The sequence below is a fragment of the Syngnathus acus genome, chromosome 6, assembly GCF_901709675.1.
Source record: "Syngnathus acus chromosome 6, fSynAcu1.2, whole genome shotgun sequence".
NCBI classification, from domain to species: Eukaryota; Metazoa; Chordata; class Actinopteri; order Syngnathiformes; family Syngnathidae; genus Syngnathus; species Syngnathus acus.
In genome coordinates, this window is record NC_051092.1 from 9,735,813 (window position 1) to 9,759,139 (window position 23,327).

A 23,327-nucleotide genomic window follows, 5' to 3' on the forward strand; every position below is an offset into this window, starting at 1 on the left:
CCAGCACCATGGCATAAAGCACAGGAGTTAATGGGCAATAATTATATGTGAGAGAGCCTTTCTCCCTGGAGTGGAATCCAGAACAAATGGAAGCTCTGATGTGCAACATTCTACTTCATTACATCTGCCGCCACGAAAGCCCCAACATCTGGCACCATATCCTGACAGATAGACAAAACTTGTGGACTGGAAGGGAAATAGAGTGATATTTTGAAAAAAATAACATAATATTTACTGGCTGAAGGAACAAATGCTTTGGACAGACATGGTTCATCCTCCCTACTGGACGAGCGAGAAGTATGCAAACACAAGCCAAGATGCCAAAATGAACTGCACTTAATGCTACTGTTTTACTTTCACATCACAGTGGACTTTATTATTATCATTATGATGATATGCAACCTCATTGCTACAGATAAATACATACTGTGGATCTTCAAGAAACACTGGAATGTACATAAACATTTGCTGTTAGAGGGGATATAGTAGTATTGCCCCACATTGCACAGCGGAAAGGACCCATATTTCTTTCACTGTAAGATCTGTCTGACGGAACCACAAAGGAGGGAGGAAGCGAAGGAACACTTGTCTAGTACTTAGTGTATGAACACTCAAACGCGTTATATTATTATAGAACATAAGAAAGTGCATAATAGCCCCTTTTAAATGAACATCTCAGTGTTTTTTACCAAAGCAATAATCATAACTGTCTGTATCCATGACAACAACATCAAGTCCCACAAAGCGACGCAACGTCGATCAGCTCTTTACCCGCAGCCTGAGTGTCTTCCGCAATGCTCGGTGGCGATCTGGACGGATCTGGACGCTGTGGTGTGTGCGAGCGGCGGAGACGGCGGTCCGGGTACAGGCTGTTGTCAAAGGGTTTTCGGTGGACGCAGATGACGTGTGTCTTCAGATTGCCCTTCTGCGAGGCACTGTAGGGGCAATATCTGCACGGGAATGGCTTCCGAGCTAGGAGGAGGAAAGGAGAAGAAAGGTTAACAAATGAAAGAAGTAAAAGAAAAAAAAAATGGAGCAGCTCATAGTTTGATGCAGTGCAGTTGCGCACCCACAACAATAAAAGTTTTGTTTTGTGTCACTCAAATCTGAGCGTCATTGTCTTTTGATGCAGTTGTGGCCAGTCAGTGTCATAAATAATGTAATTGAATTGAATTATTAATTAGATAATTTCACGATGAGCCTAATCTGAATTCAACATCAAGGTTACAATGGTTCGACATTCTGGTGGAGCGTTTCAAACACACAGTAAAGTGTTTGTACTCTTGGTAGGGAGCTATGTTGCTTGCTTATTTTCTTTCATTGTTATTTGTATTTTTCTCCTATTTATTTTTATTATTTTTATGCATATTATTTTATTATTATAGTTATATGGCATTTACTTATTGACTTATATTTATGACTTGTTTTGCTGTAAATAGACCATTTATGAGTGATTAATTTGGTAAACAGAGGCTTGGGTTGATTTTGAACTTTTGAGATTTAAGAAACTCCCTCTAATCCATTGTCACCCATTTCCTGCTTGCTACGGCTGTACACACACACACACACGCATACACTGTGATAAATAAACACACACGCACACAAGTGTTGAGTTGAGGAATGACAGACGTCTGCAGCTGAGAGAGGAAAGGAATGTCAAAACTTCCTGTCTGTCCCGTGCAACTTAACTCCAGTCGCTTTTCTTGATGTGGTTCACTCGAACCACACAAACAACAGTGCATTGCAGTAAATGGCTTCCTCGCCTTGTCTGACCTTAATGTACAGCAGACATTAGCGTGACACGAAAGCTTGAAGGTGTTGATGTGATTGAAAGAATAACTCCTTTACCTTTGCGCTTTGATGGACACGTGTCCTTGATCACTGCAGAGCTATTTGGGACAAGTTACCTCATCAAATGGCTTTCTCTTTTCCTGTCTGTCTTGCGCTTCAATGTGTTTTTCAGTGATTCACAGTTACAGTAAACCGTGACGTGCTGATGTCATTTGACATCACTTCCCAAAAACCGAGGGCCGTCTCCCGTCTTTTTCCCATTCTCCCTCCCCCTCTGCTTTTCCTCCCTTTTCCTTTCTATCACGCTCATCATCAGAGCCTGGACAGCTGCGGGAAGCTGAATACTGGGCGGTGCATCTACATAAAAATGTGTTTTGGGGGTGAAATTTGGGAAAACTCACAGAAGGTGTGTGCAATAAAAGGTAATGCTCCATCTGCTAGTGTATAATAACCTGATGGCCAATAAAGGACACACACACACACACGCACACACTCATCAGAAAGAGGATAAGGCTTGACACATGTGAATATCATCAGTGGCGCACAATGTTTTGCGTGTGGAGCGTTAAATGTGAAAGAAGGGGGCTCTAAATAGTAGTAATTGAACGCCTTTGTTGAGCCCACTTTTTTAGCTTCAGTTAACGACGATGGAAAATCAATCAAATGTGACATGAAACGAAACTTTTGTCGTTAAAATTGTCTACAGTCTTGACATAAATCCAAACAATGTTGCACATTGGTGTAAAAAAATCAATAAATTAGATGACGATGCCCTCATAAATTCAGGTTAAAACGAGTCGAAAAGGTCTAAGGCCTAAATCAGACCCAGCTTGTCTTTCATTCTTTCTGTTCCTCCTCTTCTCACCGGACCTGCTGACCCCCCCACCCCCACCCCCGACACACACACACTCACATCCACTCCCACAGGAGGCGAGGGGAGGTCCAGGAGAGGGCAACCTCCAAATAAGTTCCATTAATCACAGACCAGAGTCTAATGTAACTAATATTTTACAATTAGAGGAGACAGCATTGGGCTCGGAGCCATCCATCTCTTCACCACATGATCCTCTATTCATAGGTTGCTTTTCGCCACAGCTTTCAAAACGACAACATACACTAATACACAATGCACACAGTGTGTGTGTGATCCTATACCTTTACATGGACATGCATGGGCACAAATAGATTGGAAGGGAAATGAGAAAGGAGAGACTGTGAGGTGCTGACAGAAAGAGAGATGATATGCCAATTGTGTGTGTGTGTGGGGGGGGGGGGGGGGGGGGGGGTACAGTGATTGCTGATTTTGTAGAAGATATTTGCCGAAATTACACTTTAGCTGCGGCAAGCAAGAACACAATATTTCACATCAATGTTTTAATTGGCACCACCCTCGCTGACAAAATATTAAAGCCCTAACTCATCGTGGTGATTTGGTCATTTGTGTTTGTTGCTCTGCTTTGTCCACTTGCAGACTAATCACTAGCATGTGTTCATGTGCAAGGCCATCTTTGGTTAAACTCTTTTCAAGAGGATTTTACCTGCAAGAACCTATTCCTGCTGTGGATTTTTCTTAAAGCCAACTAAAGATATCAAACACAAAGTAGTTTGATTGGATTATTTTAGAGGACTATTGAATAACTTTGAAAGACACTTATAGATAAACAATTCCAGTTATCTTCTTTTATTACTTTGAGAATGAATTAATATGTGACAAACTTGAACTGTGTTTTTACGTATACGTTATTTTATTTTATTACACTGATTGCACTTATACATTTGATAAGTGAACATAGCTATTGGTATCTATGATAATTACCACGGAAAAAAAAGAAAATACGATTATACTATCAACCACTATTACTCACACACCACGAGGTGGTCACAAGAGAGCGGATTGAAAATCTCTGCACCAAAATGTAAAATGTATTCTATTTATTTGCTTATATTTTTATTTTGTTTTGTTACTTGTTTTGCGTCTTGTAACTCAAGCCGAGTTATGATTTTTTGAATTTGTAAATATATATGAGGGAAATGGTGATGGTGATGAGACTCATGCAATATTGAATCGGCAGCAGTATAAAAATGATTACAAAAAATGTTATCATGACCTGCCTCAGCTCCAAGTGCACATTTCTGTGTGTGTGCGTGCGAGAGTGTGTTTGTGTCTGAGATAATGACCATGATGACAGTGGCGGGGCCGACGGGGGCCAGAGGAGCTGAATGGTGACGGATGACACAGTGCTGAGCTCTGATGGCACACAGACAGTGAGTGATGACCGCACATCTTTCCCAGCACTCCACCCTTCATTATCTCTATGAGGAGAGGCACGGCACAAAAGAGGGCCGCGTTGCCCTCTCGCTGCCCTCGGACGACATCTGCTCATGGAGACGGGCGCATCGTCGCTTACTCCTCTTTCACCTCGCTGTCGCTCCATCTATCTCCATCTACTGCCATCTTTCTCGCTCCTTTTCTCTTGCTCCCTCCACGGAGGGAACACAGAGGTCAGACAATGAGATAATGACTCATCCCTTTCATACAGGGAGCCTTTTCTTTCTCTCCATTCTTAATCATTTCTGTATAGATCTTCTCATATTCACCGTGAGAGGACAGGCTTTATCAGTTCATTTGTCAACTGGCTCAAAGTTATCCAAGGGCATCATGTTATCAAAACACTTTTCCCTGTTGAGCCTTTGAAATATGATTGCGCGGTTTCGGAGAAGTCGGTGCATTTTAGCGTGGAAAATGCTACCATCTAGTGTCCAAAAAGAAGCATCGCAGGGATGACAGGCTCGGTTAAAAACATAAGTGGCGGGAGGGTTCTGTTCCGTGAGAGACTAATGAGCATGCAGACAGGTTCAAACAGAGGTCACCATCTGGCCAATTACCATCGTTGGCACATTGGAGCCGACCCGAGCTGTCGACGCAAACGCATCACTCCATGTCCAGTGTGCCCGGCAATATGTCAGCGTGCCACTCGACATGCCATCCAGTGTGGAAAGGATGGGGGCAAACGGGAGACAGCCTCATGACAAAGCCACCTGGTCAGTGCCGCAGACAAGACAGTCTGCTGGGCCACCTGCTACGCTCACTTTCCGAGGACACTCCACGCGCTTCTCAATGTCACTCATCTGTCTCAATGTCCTGTTTGACTGACACCACCTCATTGAGGATCTCAAATTTGCTTCATGCGACAAAATCATTCGGCTGAATGCTTAAGAATGTTTGAAACAATTCTTTTCAGAGAGTGACTGCACTAATTCAGAATAAGGGCAGAAGTATTGCAACACAGCTCTTAATGAAATGATCGCCTTCCTGTTTGGCTCTGCCCTCTGAATCTTAATTGTTTGCCTTTACAGGACAATTTGGAACAGTTTATGGACGGCTCATTTAAGGCCCATAAAGCGCATGGTTAGAAGTGTTTGATGTGGAAGAACTGATCAAAATTCCCACAGATACAGTGGAGACATACATAGCAACACTATCATTATTTACAGTGGACTTACATACTGCATTCACTGTAACTGGCGCAACACTTCTCCTTTATTATGGTTATAAGTGTGGCCACTTTTATATGTGTGTGAGCCGGTAGTTAAAAGTTGGGCACCAGATGTGTGATGTCATGGCGGAAGAGTGCCCTTCTTTGATTTAGGCCGTGAGAAGAAGAATTTCCTCAAGGCAAGAGACATGCGTATTACTATAATTTCGTGCGATATGTATCGGGGTCATTGCAAATTGGTGATCTGGATGAAGGTGCAAAAACATTTATTATCACCATTTGAGTTTCAATGGCATCAAATTTCTTTTTGCAAGTCTCCACAAGCCAGGAAATAGCCTGCTGACTAACAAACAGTACACACAGATATAACTTTACACTATTATGATATAACATTGCTAAAACGACAAACCGGATGGTGGCCAAAACACCTTATATAGCTGCAAATGAGGAGACCAACCTCATGTTTTCTTTTATTATCTCCAAAAGGCCAGCTGTGCAAATACTTGTATCCATACAGAAATTTCAACCCAACAACTCAAATGAGTCCATCTTTTCTTTTCTTTTTCTTTTTTTGAATCCAAATGACATTAGGTGCAATTGCAAAAGTGTGACAACTCAGAGAGGCGTCGAAGGGGAGACATACCTTTTGCCACATTATAATAACCATCTGTGCAAGATGACACAAAACTACAAGTTGCTGTTTGAATCATAAAGAACGAGAACAGATGTGAATCTCTAATGGAGTTGACAGGCACTTTACTGTCTTTCACGTACGTAGGAACACATTGGGTTTTGGAATAAAAAGGAGGTGGGGAGGAGTGAAGGTGTATCATGTTGCACTCATAATACATGCATATCAAAGACCCCAGCTGTTGGATCCCCTCTCCTGAGAGACAGCATTATTAAATTCTGCACTCAGCAAGCGTATCACACCAGCACAAGAGCTTTAAGCCTCTCTATCAGGGGGCTCAATTGGCTTGGGTCATTTGTAACCTATCACACAAGGAGATTATATCACTCCTTAAAGCATGGACGTAATCAGTGAGACACACCTGAGTCTTCCTTAGCTTGGATCAGTGACAACTTTAAAATGGGAGGAGGAAAAAAATAGAAAACTTGTTTTCAATCTGTGAGCTTTGTTATTTTCAGTTCAGGTGATGCTTTCAGTCACACATCCCTTTCACACTGGTGGCTGCCATAGTCTTTTATGGGAGGTGTTAGGGAGCATCTTGTAACTAACAATGCGACACATTTATAAGCAATTTCCCAGAAACTTGATGTGACAGGGATGAAAATCCCCAGACGCATGCTGTACGACAGGAAGCAAATGCATAATTAACCTTTATGTCCACTAGGTGGCAGAATCCACCTTCTAATCTTACAGCGTCACTTTTATATTGTTAGTTTTTCTCTCATTTCATACCAACAAGGTACAGACTTTACATGACCTAGCTACAATAAAAATGTCACAAAAAGTATTTTGCCTTCTTGTAGAAGTGTATTTCATTGTCCAGTCTGTGACTATACTTGTTGACATCTGTATTAGACTTATTCTCAGGCAAACATAGGCGCCCAGATTTTCAGGGGCTTCCAAACGTCTCCTAAAAATAATTTATAAAGTCTTTTTCAGTTTAGATTTTTTTATTCTTTAGTCTTAGTTCGCTCGCTTAAAAACACAGCAAATTGCTGTTGGTTAGATCGTGATCACTTTGGGCCCTCTCCCCTTCTCATGCTATTCCAACTCCCTACTGCATATGTGCAGGGTTGATTTAGGAAGACCTTAGAAATAGTAACAACAAACAAGCAACAAATATATTGGTGCATTGTGAGGGAAATCAAGTGGTGTAATCACAGTGGAGCAGAGAACTGACAATTGCTGCTGCTATATAGACCCATGAATAGATTTGCCAATTACGTAAAGGCAACCCTAGCTGGTAATTTGAACAGCGATAGTGTACATTATTTGTAAAAAATAAATAACATTTCTGTTATTTTTTTTTCCGAAGTATTTTTTTTGATGACTCCAAATCTGCCCTTTTTTCTCTAACAATCAGGTTTTAATAATAATAATTATTATTATTATTATTATCATAACGTATTTAGTTGTTTCATCAGATTTATGAATAAAGGTTTAGGTTCACTAATAAGTGTATTTTTTCCCCAAAGAAATCACAGCTTTTAGTAGAACCCGTATTGCTTGAAATGAAAATATTTCAAAGACTCTCCAATGTGCTCGGGGGAAAAAGTTAAGACATTCTTTCAATCAGCATCAAAAACATGTTCAGGAATGCATAAAGCCAGTCTCAGACTTGCTGCTGACCATTGTAATTTTCAGACCAATTAGGTGATAATTTCCCACTGCACACCTGATGATCCACTGTGCTATGGGACACCGGTTTCAATGGGAACAACTAAAGCATAAAGAAGATGCTTACCTGATGCAATGTTACTTGTGTTGCCCCCGCCATTCAGGATGGTCCCATGAGTGCCACTCCGGTTCTTCTGGGCTCTGAGGAGTGAGAGCAGACCAGCTTGCTGATAGGGATTGATCAGATCCCGAGCCAGCTTCTCAGGGGAGGACATGCTCACTTCTGCTGCAGTCCACGAGCCCATCTCGTCACGCTTTCTTCCCGGGATGTCAGCCTGGCCCTCATCCTTCAGCATCTTCCACTCTTTGTCCGGCTCTTCTTCAAGACCTGTTTTCCCGACTTCACCTGTTGACCCTATATTCTGTTTCTCCACACCTTGTTTTATTCCTAAATGATCACACCTGTACACAGGTTTCACATCAGGTTCAGTGGGGTAATTGCAAAGTGGATTGAGTCCATTGCTCAGGACACCAGACATTTGGACCGGCAGAGCAGGAGACACGGTGGAATGAGAAGAAACTGACAAGTCTAAAGGCTCATACTGGGACTTGATGGTGCGAACGGAAGCAGGACTATCACTGACTGGATTCTTGTCAGGGACCAGCAGGGCATTTTCTCTGTCTGGTGAAAGGAAGTGAGCGCTCACAGGGCTCCCGTCCTCCCTGGACCGGGGTCGCGGCTTCGGGTTGGGACTGGAGCTTCTGCTGCTGGTGGCCTGCAGCGGAGAGGACAGATCCCTGCTGCTCTGCCAGGACGGGAAGTGGTAGCGGTCCAGCTGGAAACCGATGGTGGGGTAGTCGCTGGAGGGTAGACACTTATAGACATTGTCACCTAATGCACACAAGAGCAGCAAACACATAATCAAATTGCGTGTGCATAGGAAGCATTTTCCTCTGAGAAAGGCACATGTAGCAACGACTGTTCTCAGCATGAAAAATGTTGCAATCCCACACCGGGCTGAGTTGAATGATTTAAGCGGTGCCCCACAGTAAATCATGCTTGTAATCAGCTTTCAGCTCCAGTGATCCATCATTTTACAGTATGGATGCCACCACCGTGTGCAATAAATACACCCAAAGATGTTAACACTAAACAAGATTCCTGCAGAAATAATAAAAGAGTGAAATTGTAAAACATCCAGAAGAGGGTGGTGATTGTGGGCAGATAGAGAGAGAGGAAGCCCTGTTCTATCAAAGGGCAGTAAAAGAGTTTCACAGTCATGTGATCGGTTCTGATTAACACAATGTACTTGCGCTAAATTTATTTTTGCATTTCACTTTCAAAATGTTATTAATATAGAGAAGGGCAGAGTGATTCATTTTTTCTCCATGATTTTGTTGCCAAAGCTTTAATGCCCCTCAACCTTTAATTATCTGATATTAATGTCATAATGTCGGCTTCTTGTGTTTACCTACAAAGTAATCCTCACAGTGATCCAGGAAACACTCCAGGGTTAAACACACTAAGTTCCCTGTGACCGTTTTGAATAAGAGATCGTCGGGCGCGTACTGTCTTTAAACAGCCCAGCTGTTTCGCTGCCATTCCAATTACAGTAAAAGTCATCCAACGCCATTAAGCCACAAATATTGGCAGTTTATTGCCCAACACTCTCTTGGCATTTGAAGGTCAGGCCATACATTATACTGTGTCTTTTAGGGATGCGTCTGGGATAGGCAGATAAACCCACCACCATTAATTTAATTCCATGCATATTGATGCCTTATTGTTCTTCTTTAATGGACTAATATCTGAGTTACAACAGTGATTCATTCCCGCCAGAGAAATATCAATTTCATACACCTCGAGATGTGACCCTGAGGTAATTCTCCAGATCTAATGATCTGAAGTCGGCACTCGACTTTGTTTCCAACTTTAATAGAAAAACTACAATTGTGCAGTGAACGGTAGTAAAAGGAGGGTTTCGCTTCTTTATGTTTGTAATGTAAAAATCCATAAAATATCAGAGTCCTTGAACAAAAGTCATTGCTTTGTGTACTGTGCCAACTCACTCACAGACCGCAACATTAGGTACACCTGAAGTAATCTCAGTAGAGCTGTATAATATGTTCTAAAATTAATTTTGATTGACACCTTTGCAGGGGTACAACTTTGACTCTTTTTTTTTTTAACGCTACATTAAGTGAGCAGATTATAAGAAACAGCACTCAGTGTGATACAGTACAGTTCTACACCACGGAAAACTACAAGCACAATAACATCTTGATATCTCTCTGTGTCCGTTAAAGCTGAGAATTATTGCTGTATCTGTGTAAATGTAGTGTTTTTACTGCAGCTCTTCAACTAAATTTCATTGGATTTTGGATGTGTTTTGTAAAGCGGGCCGTCAGTGTTATTACTGTAGCTGTAGATTTCAGTGGTGGACAAGTGCTACCTTATTAAAGACGTCATGCATGTATAATATTGTACATGTAACATGAGAAAGGCAAAAACTAGTATATAAAATGGCAATGCGGACGGACACATGCAATGCCGACAAATCCATACATGAGATGTATGTGTGTGTGTGTGTTTTTGCTTTCAGCCTGAACAATTTAATGTCAGTATACATGAAATGTGCACAGCAACCAGCATCATGGATGTGCATGAGCGGGAAAGTGGCTTTAACAGCACCACACCCTTACGTCTCCAGTAAGAGAGCAAAAAAAAAAAAAAAATCTAAACTGCTTAATGGAACTCTTTCAGATGCTCTCTATATATCTCAATTATTCTGCGGTTTAAATTACGATGACATTGCCGGTCAGCCCCAAATGCAGAAAACACAAATCTGACCTCATCTTTCAGCATCCTAAAACCATTTGCCAACCTACATGAGAGCAGTAAAACAACATAAAGACTGAATATTCCGCTGTTTTTTGCTCTTCCTCTGGACCGGTGCCATCTTTGTGATTGCCTGGTTCATGCTAACTTAATCAGTTTAAGATTTACTTACACTGTCGAGCTTCACAATATGTGAGGGGAGTCATTTCAGAGCTTAGATTTATCAAGCAAAACTCCAATTACCGCATCATTACAAGCTGCCGCCTCCCTTGCCTAACACAGAGCGTATAATAAAGTGATGCATAGGCGTTATCTGACCTTACTGGATGCAAAGAGAAAACTGTAAATAAATATGTAAAAGACTCCAGCAAGCCCGAAAAAGAAAAGAAAGTGAGCAACCAGACTTAGACAAGTGATTCATTTCATATGGAAATTGGCTTTAAGATTTACACCCATACAAGCCCATCAATGCAATCACAGTCTTGCATAGTATATGCTTACACAGCCATTTGGCAGTTATATTGTCGACATCAAACTGTATATGGTGCAGCTCTTTCTATATGTGCAATCAAGCACCTGAAATGCAAAACAGTTATTCATGGCTGCTGGTTTGGTTTAAGATGAAACAGAGTGAGAGTCGCACGCCAGACTGGTGAGAAAAACAGGGGCGCCAGATGTTCTTTGATGTTTATAATAGCATATATTATTAATATTAATTAGACCACACAGTCAATGACGCATTTGGGACGTTTCCAAGTCAATTAAGCCACACGGCATTCAGGGTACAGTGGAAACAATATTTCAGGGCAGGTGTTCAGAACTCCCTGGGTAAATCTTTTTATCTGCATGCTAGGAAAACAAGCATTTTGAGCTTAATTTCAGTCTCCTATCTGCAATAGTAATTAAAAAGAGGATTAAATGACAGAAGTGCAACTGAGGTGCAGAAAGCCAACAGGTAATCTTCCTGCTTAAACCAGTCTGACTCACATTTATTAAAAAGAGTAACACCTTTCGAATCTGATAAAAATGCATACGCGCGTTGTTGCAGCAGAGCCGAATAAATCGGGAAAAATCTCGTTCGCTCATTAATCAGGACTTTTCTTAATAGCCCAATATTCTTATAACCCTGATGAAATGATATTATTATGAAAAGAGAAAGTTTCTTACACAACAGCTCTGAACTCAATGACTGTATTTTTCGGAATAATAAACAGGCAGACGCATGAAAAAAAACTTTAATCACATTATTGTAAATGTGACTCTATAGAAGCCATTCACTTGAGAGGTCGAGAAATTTGAAACCGATATTTACGTCATCACTCAATAATGAGTGAGTCATGTAGGAACATTGCTGTTGTTCAAGTAGTTTAAGGCATAGTAAAGGAAGACAAATGTAGCAGTGATTAATTCACTGGTGTATAGCTTCAACGCTCACCACACATTTATTCATACAGAGTTTGAAAGTGTTCTCTCTAAGATGACCTGCAATTTGGAGCATACGTATTGAGATCAAACGTCCCTGAACCCAAAGTAGTACAAAATGGAACTAAACCAACATTTCTGGAAAATGAATACAACTTTGGAGCACTTGTTGTTACAGCTGCAGCTATTGTGAAATAAAGATTTATTGTATTGCAAGACAAGATGGTCAAATTAATGAACATAATTATTATTAATTTTTTGGGGGCAAATATTTTAAAACAACAATGGACACCATGGACTGTTGGGTAATTGTACATCAAGCAAAACGAATTCCACCTACAAAGCTTCAACAGTTACTCTTCTGAAGCTCTGAAACGCTTGTTGAGTTTGGTTAAAATGAAAGGTAATGTAACAAAGTGATAAATACAACCCTCTCCCAGCTAGTTTGGAATGTGCTGGTAGCATCAAATTGCAAATGAATTAATATCATGAAAAAAAGTTTATGGTTTGAACGTTATATAGTGCGTTCACTTGAATGCAAGTATTTGCAAATCATTGTCTTCTGCTTTACACAAGGTCCAAACTTCATTGGAATTTGAATCTAGCTGATGACAGAATACTAAAAAGCTTCATCTGGACCTGACTGTTATTTTATTCACTTAATTATTCATAGCGATAGTAATTTATGGTTCCTTTCACATTCTGTAACTCCAAAGTATTTTGTTTACTGTTCTGTAAAGGGTAACTGTTAACCTTTTCTTGCCATCCATCACAAAGAAGAGACTGGTAATAGGAGCAGCTGAAGCAAAAGTGTTGCTTGCGCGTAGTAGCAACATGCTTTGACATACATGAACGTACAGCGGTCAAATGACTGGGATTTTAACAGGAAATCATATTCTTAGTTCTGGCTGTCTTGATTGTAACCGTTTAAATGAACACTTGTAAGGAGAGAATTAAGAAGAAATCATGCAAGAGGACATCATCACATAGTGTCTGCTCACTGACCTTGAGGTTAAAAGTACTAAATGGGCTACTTAATTATTACGTGTCAGAGCATTTTAGGATTGTTTGGGATGTGTTTTCCTCTAAGCTGGACTAATGTAGGTCACAAGCCTAAAGCATGCATCCTTCATTAGTTGATCATCCTAAACGGAGTCGTTCCTCCTATGTGCATTCTCAAATCTGCCCTGATCAGATATTGAGCAAAGCAATTTGCTTCCTATTGAAAGCTGACTGTGATTTCTAATTTAAGATGCTATTTGTCGCTGGGAATCTAAATCCCGAGCAGTATCCGAACATATCAAACAAAGAAGCCGTCTCTCACCCTGACAGCCGTGACTGTACTATATTTGCCTTCCATATTGCGAACATCAATAACATCATGACCACCATGGGCTATAGTATGAATAATGCAGCCAGTAATTCTGGACTAATCAATGTTCCTCAAGCTGAACATCTGGCACTGGTAATTCTTTCTCAGCATCTCCGCTCTCCTGAATTAGAAAACACTTTCTCACTTCCTCCCTCCTCCTCTTGCTTGACGTCCAACCATCCAAAAAGGCAGACTTGATCAGTAACGGCAAGCACCCCCCCCCTTCACCCCCACCCGCCACCATCTCCAAAAAACTTATCCCTCTGTTATTAAAGCCTCATCAAGTGGTGCGTGTTGGCCATATGTGTAGGATTTACCTATCTGTCCTGTAGCAGACCTGAGTGTTGAGCCCGGGCCAACAGTGTGTGATTGTGTTAATTAATCTGTCATTGTGAGCGCGGGGAGCAGCTGCAGAGGTCTCAGGGATATATTGTCAGAGCTAAACAATGCGGTGCTAAGCCCCCAGAGTGAGTCTACCATTACACAGGACTAAGAACAGAGAGGAAAAGGGGGGGGGGGGGGGAGACAGAGAGAGAGAGAGAGCCCGGCGGATTCATCATTGACTAAAGCAATGACGCCTGACCTTTACAATGAATTAGTTTCCATGCTTAATATTGACTGAAATTAGAGTCTGATGCTGAATGTGCCATCCCTGCACTGTGTGCGCTCAAATCCTCAGCTAGCCAGCGATCATAAAGGTTTTCTGCAAATGACAGCATATGGTCTCGGAGATAGGGGAGAAGTGAAAACAACAGTGCTTAAATATGTTACTTAAAGGCGGAACTACAAGTGGAGTCAGCCAATATACGCCTGCAATTTCATGGAAAATATGCAGATAGTGGTATATGTGCACAATGTGTAAACAAAACATCTAATGAGATTAGGCCTGATCCATTTATCTCAGCTACACGGACCGCAAGAGCACATCAGACTTGGATGGACTTGACTTAGTAGTAGACAACAGCCATGGTGACAAACTGATGGCAAAACAACACAATATGGCTCCACTGTCCTCTCTTCTCTTAACTGTTATGGCAGTAATTTAGACCCATGATAGCATGTTAGCAGGATGCCATGACAAGAATGGCATTTACCCAGAGAGCCAAATCATCCAAACCACCAGGTGGAACAGAAGACTATCAATAAAAATACCAGGTGGTAGATCAAATCATAAAAATCACTGGGTGGTATATATCAAATCATTAAAAACACCAGATGGCATGCATTAACATCTTGTGCCCCCGGAGGCAATCGGTTGAGGATGTGACAGATATAAAATAGAGGGTACTAATTATCCCTACAATGCCGATGATGCCATTATGTTTTTAAAAAGAAGACAAAGTCCTTGTGCGTGTCAGTAAAATCTACTGCGCCCTTGCTGACCCTACATTCCACATCCACCTTCTCTTAAGTGGGAACAAAGACAAAATCATGCCTATTTGGTACTGCTGCAAAATGTTTGAAGGGTGAAAACATATATTGAACATTGTGACGTGCAGTCATTTGAGCATTTCTTTTCAATCTGCCAAAGAGTAGACAAAGACAGCAGACAAAATATTAAAGGCATGCTAAAGTGACTCAGTACTTCATGTTCCATGAAGTTACGGGACTTGGAGAGACATTAAAATATGATGTAAGGGCTGCAGGCATGACATGTACCACATAAACATCTGCACTTTAAATCTGCCCTGGACATTTATTGCGTGTTATTCATCTCTCCATTCTTTTAGCTGCATGTTTTTGAATGTTTGTAATAATTGTAAGGTGAAAATAAATAAATAAAAGAATAAACGCAGCAAATGTCAAACCCCTTTCCAACTATTCTCAATAGTCTACATTCCTCACTGAGTGCTGAATAAAAAGCCCGCCTTTTCAAAGATGATAATGCTCAGGTCTGAATGACATGGTCTGAGAGGTATTCATTTTTATTCTAGTGGTTGAAGCTTGCACACTGCATTGCCATCGTGATGTTTGTTTCTACTTTCCCCTTTTTGTAGCTAAACAACCAAACCACCATAAGTATTTCGTGCAATTCATTAACTACTGCAATAATTTAAGATGGGGTTGACCATGAATACATGGTAAGTGAAAATTACATTTTGTTCTAACAAATAATCACCTGGTTTCTACTTTGATAATTGACTTTCCTCCCACATTCCAAAAACATGGAATTGCATACTAAATGTGAGTGTGAATTTTTATTTGTCTTTTTTCCAAAGTCAGCTAGGATAGACTCCATTACACTTGTGACCTTGAACAGGATGTTTATATTTACACTTTTGTCTTCATATCCTTTGTGGTTCACGTAAACGTTATTATCTTGTGGACTGTCGCTATCGTATTTCCTCTGCGGGAATCGGTTTTCTTAAAAGGACGAGAGGAAATAATGTACATATAAAGTACATATGAATATTTATCAATTTCAAAGCTTAAAATTAGGAGAAACCTGACTGTCACTGGCAAGTAAATCATTCAAACAAACCCAATTATTAGCCGTATTGTTTCTCTATGTTACCTAGAGCTGAAGCTGGAGAAGAAGACTGTGGCCGACGTTCAAGGGCGCTTCCGGTCTCTGTGGCGACCTCGGTCGGCCCGTGATGACTAAGGCTGCCTTTGCTGCTGGGCCGGCTGCTCGTGTTCCCGTCTTGGTCGGCGAGGCCCACTTTGCCGTCATCCAGGGGAAGGCGTCGCTCAGACAGGTAGGAGGAGCTCTGCTGGTTCTGCTGATCTTTAGGGTTGAAGATGTGCTGTGGGGGTGTCATGATCTGCCAGCCTGAATAGCTAACTGCATCTCTGCTGGAGATGACTTTCTGCAGGTAGTCCAGATTGGTGGCGCTCAGGGGAGGGTGAAGGTGGTTCAAGCCCAACAAAGAGGAGCCCTTAGTATCGGCGAGCGGGCCGAGACTTGGGGAAACCCGGCGACCTAACATCTCGCTAACTTTGATGTCAACACCGGCTGCGGCGAGTAACTGGCTATAATCTGTCTGGTCGGCTCTCTCGGCTGTTAGGAACCTGTTGTGAATGCGAGAGACATACTGCGAGTAGAGGTTGCTCTGGTAATCTTCTGTCAAATGAGTCATGTTAACAGCGTTGTCATGATGAGGCGGGAGATGAGCCTTGGAGGCCAGCTTATTCAAGTGGACCTTCATGTGGTTCTTGAGAAACCAGGGCTCTTTGAAGCGACGGCCACAAATTTGACAGCAGTGCTCAAAAGAGTCCTTATGTTTCCTCATGTGACCCTTTAGGAACCAGGCCTGGCTAAAGGTTTGTCCACAAACATCACAGGGGAATTCACCACCAGGCTTCCCCTTATCATTGACCCCCACCGTAGGCTTCTGTCCTGGCCCTGAATCAGTTGTAATATGCGCCATCTCAACATGAGCAATAAGCTCCTCCTCTTGTGCGGCAGCAAACTCACACAAGGTGCATTTATAGGGTTTGTGCAGGATCCGGATGTGACGCTCAAGCTCCTGCTGCTTTCTGAACTTTCCCTTGCAGAATGAGCAGCGAAACCCGACGGGTGGGGGCTGGTTGGTCTCATCATGGATGGCGGTGGCTTTCGGGGACGTGGACGCTACGGGCTGGCTGTTGAAAAACTGCTTTGGAGTCTGGGCCTGTTGGGGTTGTTGAAGTTGCGTTCCGACGGACGTTTGCTGAGAGCTGACATGAGCGCCTCGCATGTGCCTGTCCCTCAGTATGGCCCTTTCTTCAAGCTCATGAAGCAACCTGTTCTCCTCCCTAATGCGTCCACGGCCTTTACCCAGAATGCCTTGTTTGTGGGTGCGCAGGTGTATCTTCAGGTTGCCCTTCTGTGCAGCCCGGTGGTCGCAGTAGGGACACTTGAATGGCTTTTCGCCGGTGTGTGTACGCATATGAAGCGAAAGGATGCTGTTGAAACGGAAACGCTTTCCGCACAACGGACAAGGATACTTTCTGTTCTTGCGATTGTCATCCTGAACAGAGTTTACCTGGGTAACAATGCTTTGATTCGTAACCCTCAAGAACTGCGAGAGCTCAACTCTGCCGTTCATGCTGCTGAGAATTCTCGCATCCATGATTTGATTGGCCAGAAGCGCCATCTGGCTCCTAATTGGGCGGGTGGCCGGCCTAATGAATCTGTCCTTTCAGTGTCTGGCTAAAGTTACAGACTAGTGGTCAGGGGTGTTTGAAAGGTCTGCAGTGAACTGTGTGCTGGCTTGCTTGTACTTATTCAGTTTAAAACAGGATGTGGATTCATGCTGATCAGATGAAATCTCGGCTTGTTGCAGCTCAGACCTAAAGAGAGAACAAAGGGAACATTAAGTGCATTCAAATTCTGGTAAAACAAAGAAAGCATTCACAAGCAAAAAAAATAAATACAATGCAAAAACTATATGGATCGCTGTGGCATCTCTTAGCGACTGCGCTTGACGTCAGAAGGCTGACTTTCTACTCATTATTAGTCATTCAAATGTCTGCGGTAAAATACCAGAGATGCACTTCAAATAGGTCAGCAAATGATGCAAAGTAGGTTATAACTCTTCTCATCCTGTGTTAAGTATACCTGTGGTTTTACATTAACACTGGAGACTGTGCCACTGCTGATTAAGTCTGACCACAAAGCTTCACTCAACAAACATATCACCCCTACTAAAGGGTAAGATGGAAATCTTTGTCTTGATCTTATGTGGTGCTGACACACAATACCAAGGCGGCACAAACATCAAAGTCTGACCTCTTCTACTTAGCCTCTGTTTTGCATTTCTCACATAACCACCCCCCAAAAAAAAAAAAATTAAAAAAGAAAGATTAAAGTAAGGCACAGGAATACTGAGAAAAATAAACAACTTAATGATGCAAAAATGCAAGCTCAGTTTAAAGGGGAAAGTATTCAAATTGAAAGCATTTTTTTTCCTCCCCAGCACCATTCTTTGATTCAACTGTAGCAGCGAAACAAAGGCTCAAATTCACATGGTGCGACAATGGTAGGGGTCACATAAGCGAGGCCTGTGCTGCACCAAAGGGCACAGAACAAAGCCTTCACTGTCCGTACTGAATTAACACAGGCTTACATCATCCTGGGCTGCAACCTCAGTCACTCATGAAAATGATGTACACAAAACCACACAGTTAAAGAGCAGCAACACGAACTGAGCGGCATGACTGCACTCAACTATTGATCAGCAATCAATGTAACCATACGGACCTCATCTAATCATATCTGACAGGAACAAAAGTGAATGTGCTTCATATTACTTAACCGTCTGTTCATTTTTAAGTCAACCGCACAGGTGTGTGTGTGTGAGTGTGTGAGTGCGCACACATGTATTCAGTGTCATGGATTGCAGTAATTTGAACTATTATTGCAGTGGCCTCTATTAATGGCATTATACAGTAAGACTGCAGCCTTGGACATGCAATGTGCTAAAGTATATCCAATTTGAAGTCTGCGCCCAAATCAATAATATCGATCAAATTCAAGTTCTGGCTGGCTTTTTGTCATAGAACCACAGCAGGACTGCATTTATGATTCCTTTAATAGGCAATTCACAGATGCTCTTTCACACGTCGGTCACATCCTATAAAAAGAGCGCAACCCCACACATTCACTCTCGGAAAATATTTGTGAGACACAAAAAAATCCCCTTTCGTAATAACATTTATGAAAGCTGCTGTCTGTGTTGGATGTGGTGACCATGAAGGTGGTCTACACACACACACACACACACACACACAGACACACAAAAGATGTCTGCTCGTTGAGATCAATATGCAACTTGGAGCAAATCATGTCTGCCGCGTCGAGCTTTGATACTAAAAAGTCTTTGAAAATGCAGTCGGCCGGCATAAAATCTTCACCTGTGTGTGTGTGTGTAAATGAAGGAATCTGTGTTTTAGGAGCAGCGACAGAGCCATCAGGTGTTTTCCTTCTGTCAGAGTGTATTAGGCTCTTTTTTGGAGCAGATTCACAGAGTGCTTGAACGCTATTAAACATCATCTCACAGCAGCAGCTCTCAGGCAGGGCGGCGCATTGACGAACAAGGAGCAGGTGCGATTACATGCAGGCAATAACGGAGGAGAAATGTATCACAAATTTAAACAAGCTATGGGAGCTGCGCATTCCGGATTACTTTCGTTGTAACCGTATCAAAAATTGCCGCATTTATTTTTACTGCTGTCAGCCAAAAGAATTTGTAAGCAATTTAATCAACATGCAAGTGGAGATGTAATCTTTTAACTTTGTTGCTGCTGTATATTGTCAGCTAGGATGGATGGACAGTATTGTAAATCTATAGTGAGGTGACACCGCGGAAGCGCATGAATAAAATTTATGGATCAGAAGTGCATATTTCTTTTTTAACAGCAGATGCAAGGCATTAATAATTTGCTTGCTTGGTGGAGCAGAACACAACATGCACCACAAACAGCTTCTGTAAAACTGCAGAATTTAAATGATGCATAGAAATTAAAGCTTTATGAATAAACGCAATTATTTTTAAGACAAATGAAAAGCCATGGAAAATCCTGCTCAAGTCAATCAAGTCTTTTTGTGACTTGATGACACAAAATCTGGCAATGCAATCATGTTTCTATGAACTGGATTTGCTTTGGAAAATAGACACGACATGCAGACGCACCTTGTATATAGGACACCATGTCATTAGAACTACAGGAACTGAACATTCAATTATAATGGGCCAAATAATGATACAAATGTATAGCATGAACTATTGTGAAAAGGTTTTCAGCCACTATTGGATGTTTTGGTTTTTTATTTATTTATTTATTACTCAACCACAGTATAGTATGGGTGCCTGTGTAATTCGCAGTTTGGCATTTGAAAAGTTACAAATTTTTGTAGAGCACTTACCTGTTCGCATTTTTCAGTAGCATGGGGAAAAAAAACGTCCTGATGTTCTTATTTCTTTGTTTTTAATTTTCATGGAAAAATACTGTCTACAGTATGTGTATTTATTGTATTGTAGTGTTTCTTTGACTAAGACAACAATCGGTTATTTTTTACCATAGACACACACACGAATAATCAAGTCACTCAACCAAACGTCAGCGTCGGAAGGCAGAAGGTTGTAGCGTGTAGGTGGACCTTTCACCTGCACACACGCATACTCACTCACCCCCGATCGGCTCATCCAATCACAAATCTGATAGCAGCGGTACCTGGCGTGTAATTGACAGTCAGCAGGAGTGGATATATGTTTGATGATTTCATTCAAAATAATGGAAACAGGTATTTTTGACATGCATCCCAATTCTACACTACACACAAATATGTAGATAAATTATTTATACTGTATTTATTCAATTTATTTGAAGTGTTCACTCAAAACATAATATTATTATATTAATAAAAGAAAAATATTTGAGCCAGCTCTTGTATTTGATATCATTGTTGTTGCTGCTCAGTGTTTGTAGGACATATTGCCATTACACTTACTGGAACTGAACGTTGAATTGTAATGGGATAAATATTGATCAAAATATGGATGCTACAGTACGGTACTGCGCAAAGCGTCGCGCCACTATTACTTTTATTGTTTTAGCAAGACTATAATGACCATAGAATTCCTCAGACATTTTATGAGATAACAATCAAAAGCAGTATAAGAACTAACTTGGCAAGCTTTCAGTGTAAAAGCACACTTTTATCGTCCGATACTCAAAATAGTTACACAATACATTTTAAGACATCGATTTACAACTATGCTAGGCAAAAACGAAGTTATTACAACTAAAGAAATGCTGCAGAATGATTTGCAAAGGTGTGAAGAAGGTGCCTTTCAAAATCTTATGCAACGGGAGCCTAATTAATGCCATTGCTATCACATTTTGTCCATCAAAATGATTATTATTAAAACATTAAAACAGCAAAGTTTTTTGTGGTGGCCTTTAGCACATCAAACTGTTTGTACAAATACAGTACAGAAAGCTGCATTAGAGCAGAAAAAAAACTCGAAAGAAAAGAATTGCCCAAATTTAAGAAGTTACCATGCCAAATCCCTAATTGATTAGTTTATTGATTTAAAGGTGGTTAAAGATTCCCTGACTCTTTCCCGCACTGCATGGGTGTTTTCTATACATATGTCTGTAGTACAATCAAAAGTGAAAAAGAAAAAATCTCCCCCTCTGGATATTATGCTTATTGTATCCTTTGCGATACAGGTGCTGTACGTGTTGATACAAAACACTGCCAACTTCAAAATGAAAAAAAGCCTACATCTTCTGACTTCCATGTCAGCATCTAACAACTGTTTCATCAGGAACGACCAAGAAATCTCATGCGTGGGCTGCCATACATCATGCCCCCTGTGTATCATTTCACACACACATAGCCAATCAGCCAACCAACCATCCTGTGGAGTGTCCTGTCAGGGTACCAGGGGTAGTAGTAACGCAGCTGCCCACCCTGACCCGGACAAAAGATAGCACCCATACACTTTCTGACAACTAGATTAATGAAAGCCTATAGGAGCTTCTCTGTAGGCCCCCCCAAATGCCTGACGGAGATAGAATAGTCTAACCAGCGCCATTCATTACTGCAGAAGCAAAGAAAGAGCACACACAGCACTGACAAACTAGCTCCTTGTGAGTAATAGCTAAAGAACTCATATAGGAATGCGCACACATTTGTTGTGTATGTGGAGAATTGATGCTTTTGCTATCAAAACTGGGAGAAATATGACTGGGAGTCAGTCGGTGGCCCTTCGGTGACATGCACCTATTTGAGAGTCAGCTTGTCGGCGGCAAAGAGGCTTTTGATCAGGCAGCGTTGTTAAAGCAAAGTAATGCTGATTGAGTCAATTGCTCTAAATTTGCGTGGAAATCCTGTTGGGAAATAGATGGGACACAAAGAGACTCAAAATAAAAGACTTACTTGTAACTTTGACTGTCTGCCTTTGCACTTTTGATGGAAAGTGAAACATTTTCTTAAGGCTAATGATTGCATGAATTCATCCGTGCGACAAGCAACTGTTATAAATGGCCCAAATTTTCAAGAGGAGGAACCCCGCAGTGTCCTAACCTTGTTGCAGTGTGTCATATATAAACGTTGCATTCATGAGCTTCCTGGAATGCCTGCAATAGTGCTCACAATAAGTAACACAAACACAGTCTCCTTAATACTCCCTCATCAAATAGTGTTTTTGTGCATGCAAGGACACACATTCTCACATGTAGTCACTACCTCCCTCTCTCTGCCCGTAATGCTCACACACACACACACACACGCGCGCACACACACACGCACACACACTCGAGCATGTGTATATAGAATGTATTTTAAATCACTCATGTGTAAACAGTTGCTGGTGTTTGCACAGGCCACCTGTTCTTCCTGGACACAAACAAAGCTTTTGGCGTATGATGGGCTATGTTAACAGTGTGGCGTGCGTAGGGGATGCCTTGCGCAAGACAAGCCAATCCACATGGTGCGGGCCCGCATCAGATGGTTGGGCCCCCGCAGGCCCGCTGCCAACGCCAACAGAACTCACACAGATCTCAAAGAATGGATCTTTTTGGTATGGTGACAACACACTGACATGGTTTGTGCAACTTCCTGTCCCACAGTGCAAAAAGGCAGGATCGCCCTGTAAACTCCCATCGCTATTTCATTTAACTCAGCGAGGGCCTTTGCCTGCATTTGCATGATATGAACGATGCTCCTTATTCGCAAAGTGGCGCCGAGATGGCAAAAACGGGGGGAACTGGAGATGTGTCGACTTTCACTTGCCAAAGCACTCGGAGGCACTAAAACAAAAGACATTAAACGAGTCATCACAAAACCACAGCAGGAGTCGGGTAATGCCACTTACAGTATCTCATTAAGCTATGGCATCTACAGGAAAAAAATGACAAACAAAGAGTATAATCCAAGGCACATTAACTGGGCTGATAATTCAATGAGCCCTCATTTGGCAGCCATCTTGCTTTCGTGATGGTCTTTTTTTTTTTTTTTTTGCCACGGCAACACACGCGCACACACATGCATATTCTTCTTCCTCGACCCACCCCCTCTCTCTTTCAAAAACAACAAAACATCCACCATTAGACAACGGGGTACCAACGTAATTAGAAAATGACTTCCTTTGCAATCCTAGCTAA

The 23,327-nt window shown here is 41.6% G+C and overlaps 1 protein-coding gene across 1 annotated transcript; it reads right to left on the bottom strand.

Moving 5' to 3' along the window:
- Positions 1-343: 343 nt before the first annotated feature.
- Positions 344-17,344, bottom strand: LOC119123956 (zinc finger protein 536-like; the record flags this gene model as incomplete). The annotated part of the gene is made up of 3 exons (XM_037253375.1): positions 344-972; positions 7,724-8,488; positions 15,745-17,344. Coding segments are annotated over 3 exons (2,607 nt in total), but the record flags the coding sequence as incomplete, so codon positions are not given.
- Between the last annotated feature and the right edge of the window lie 5,983 nt (positions 17,345-23,327).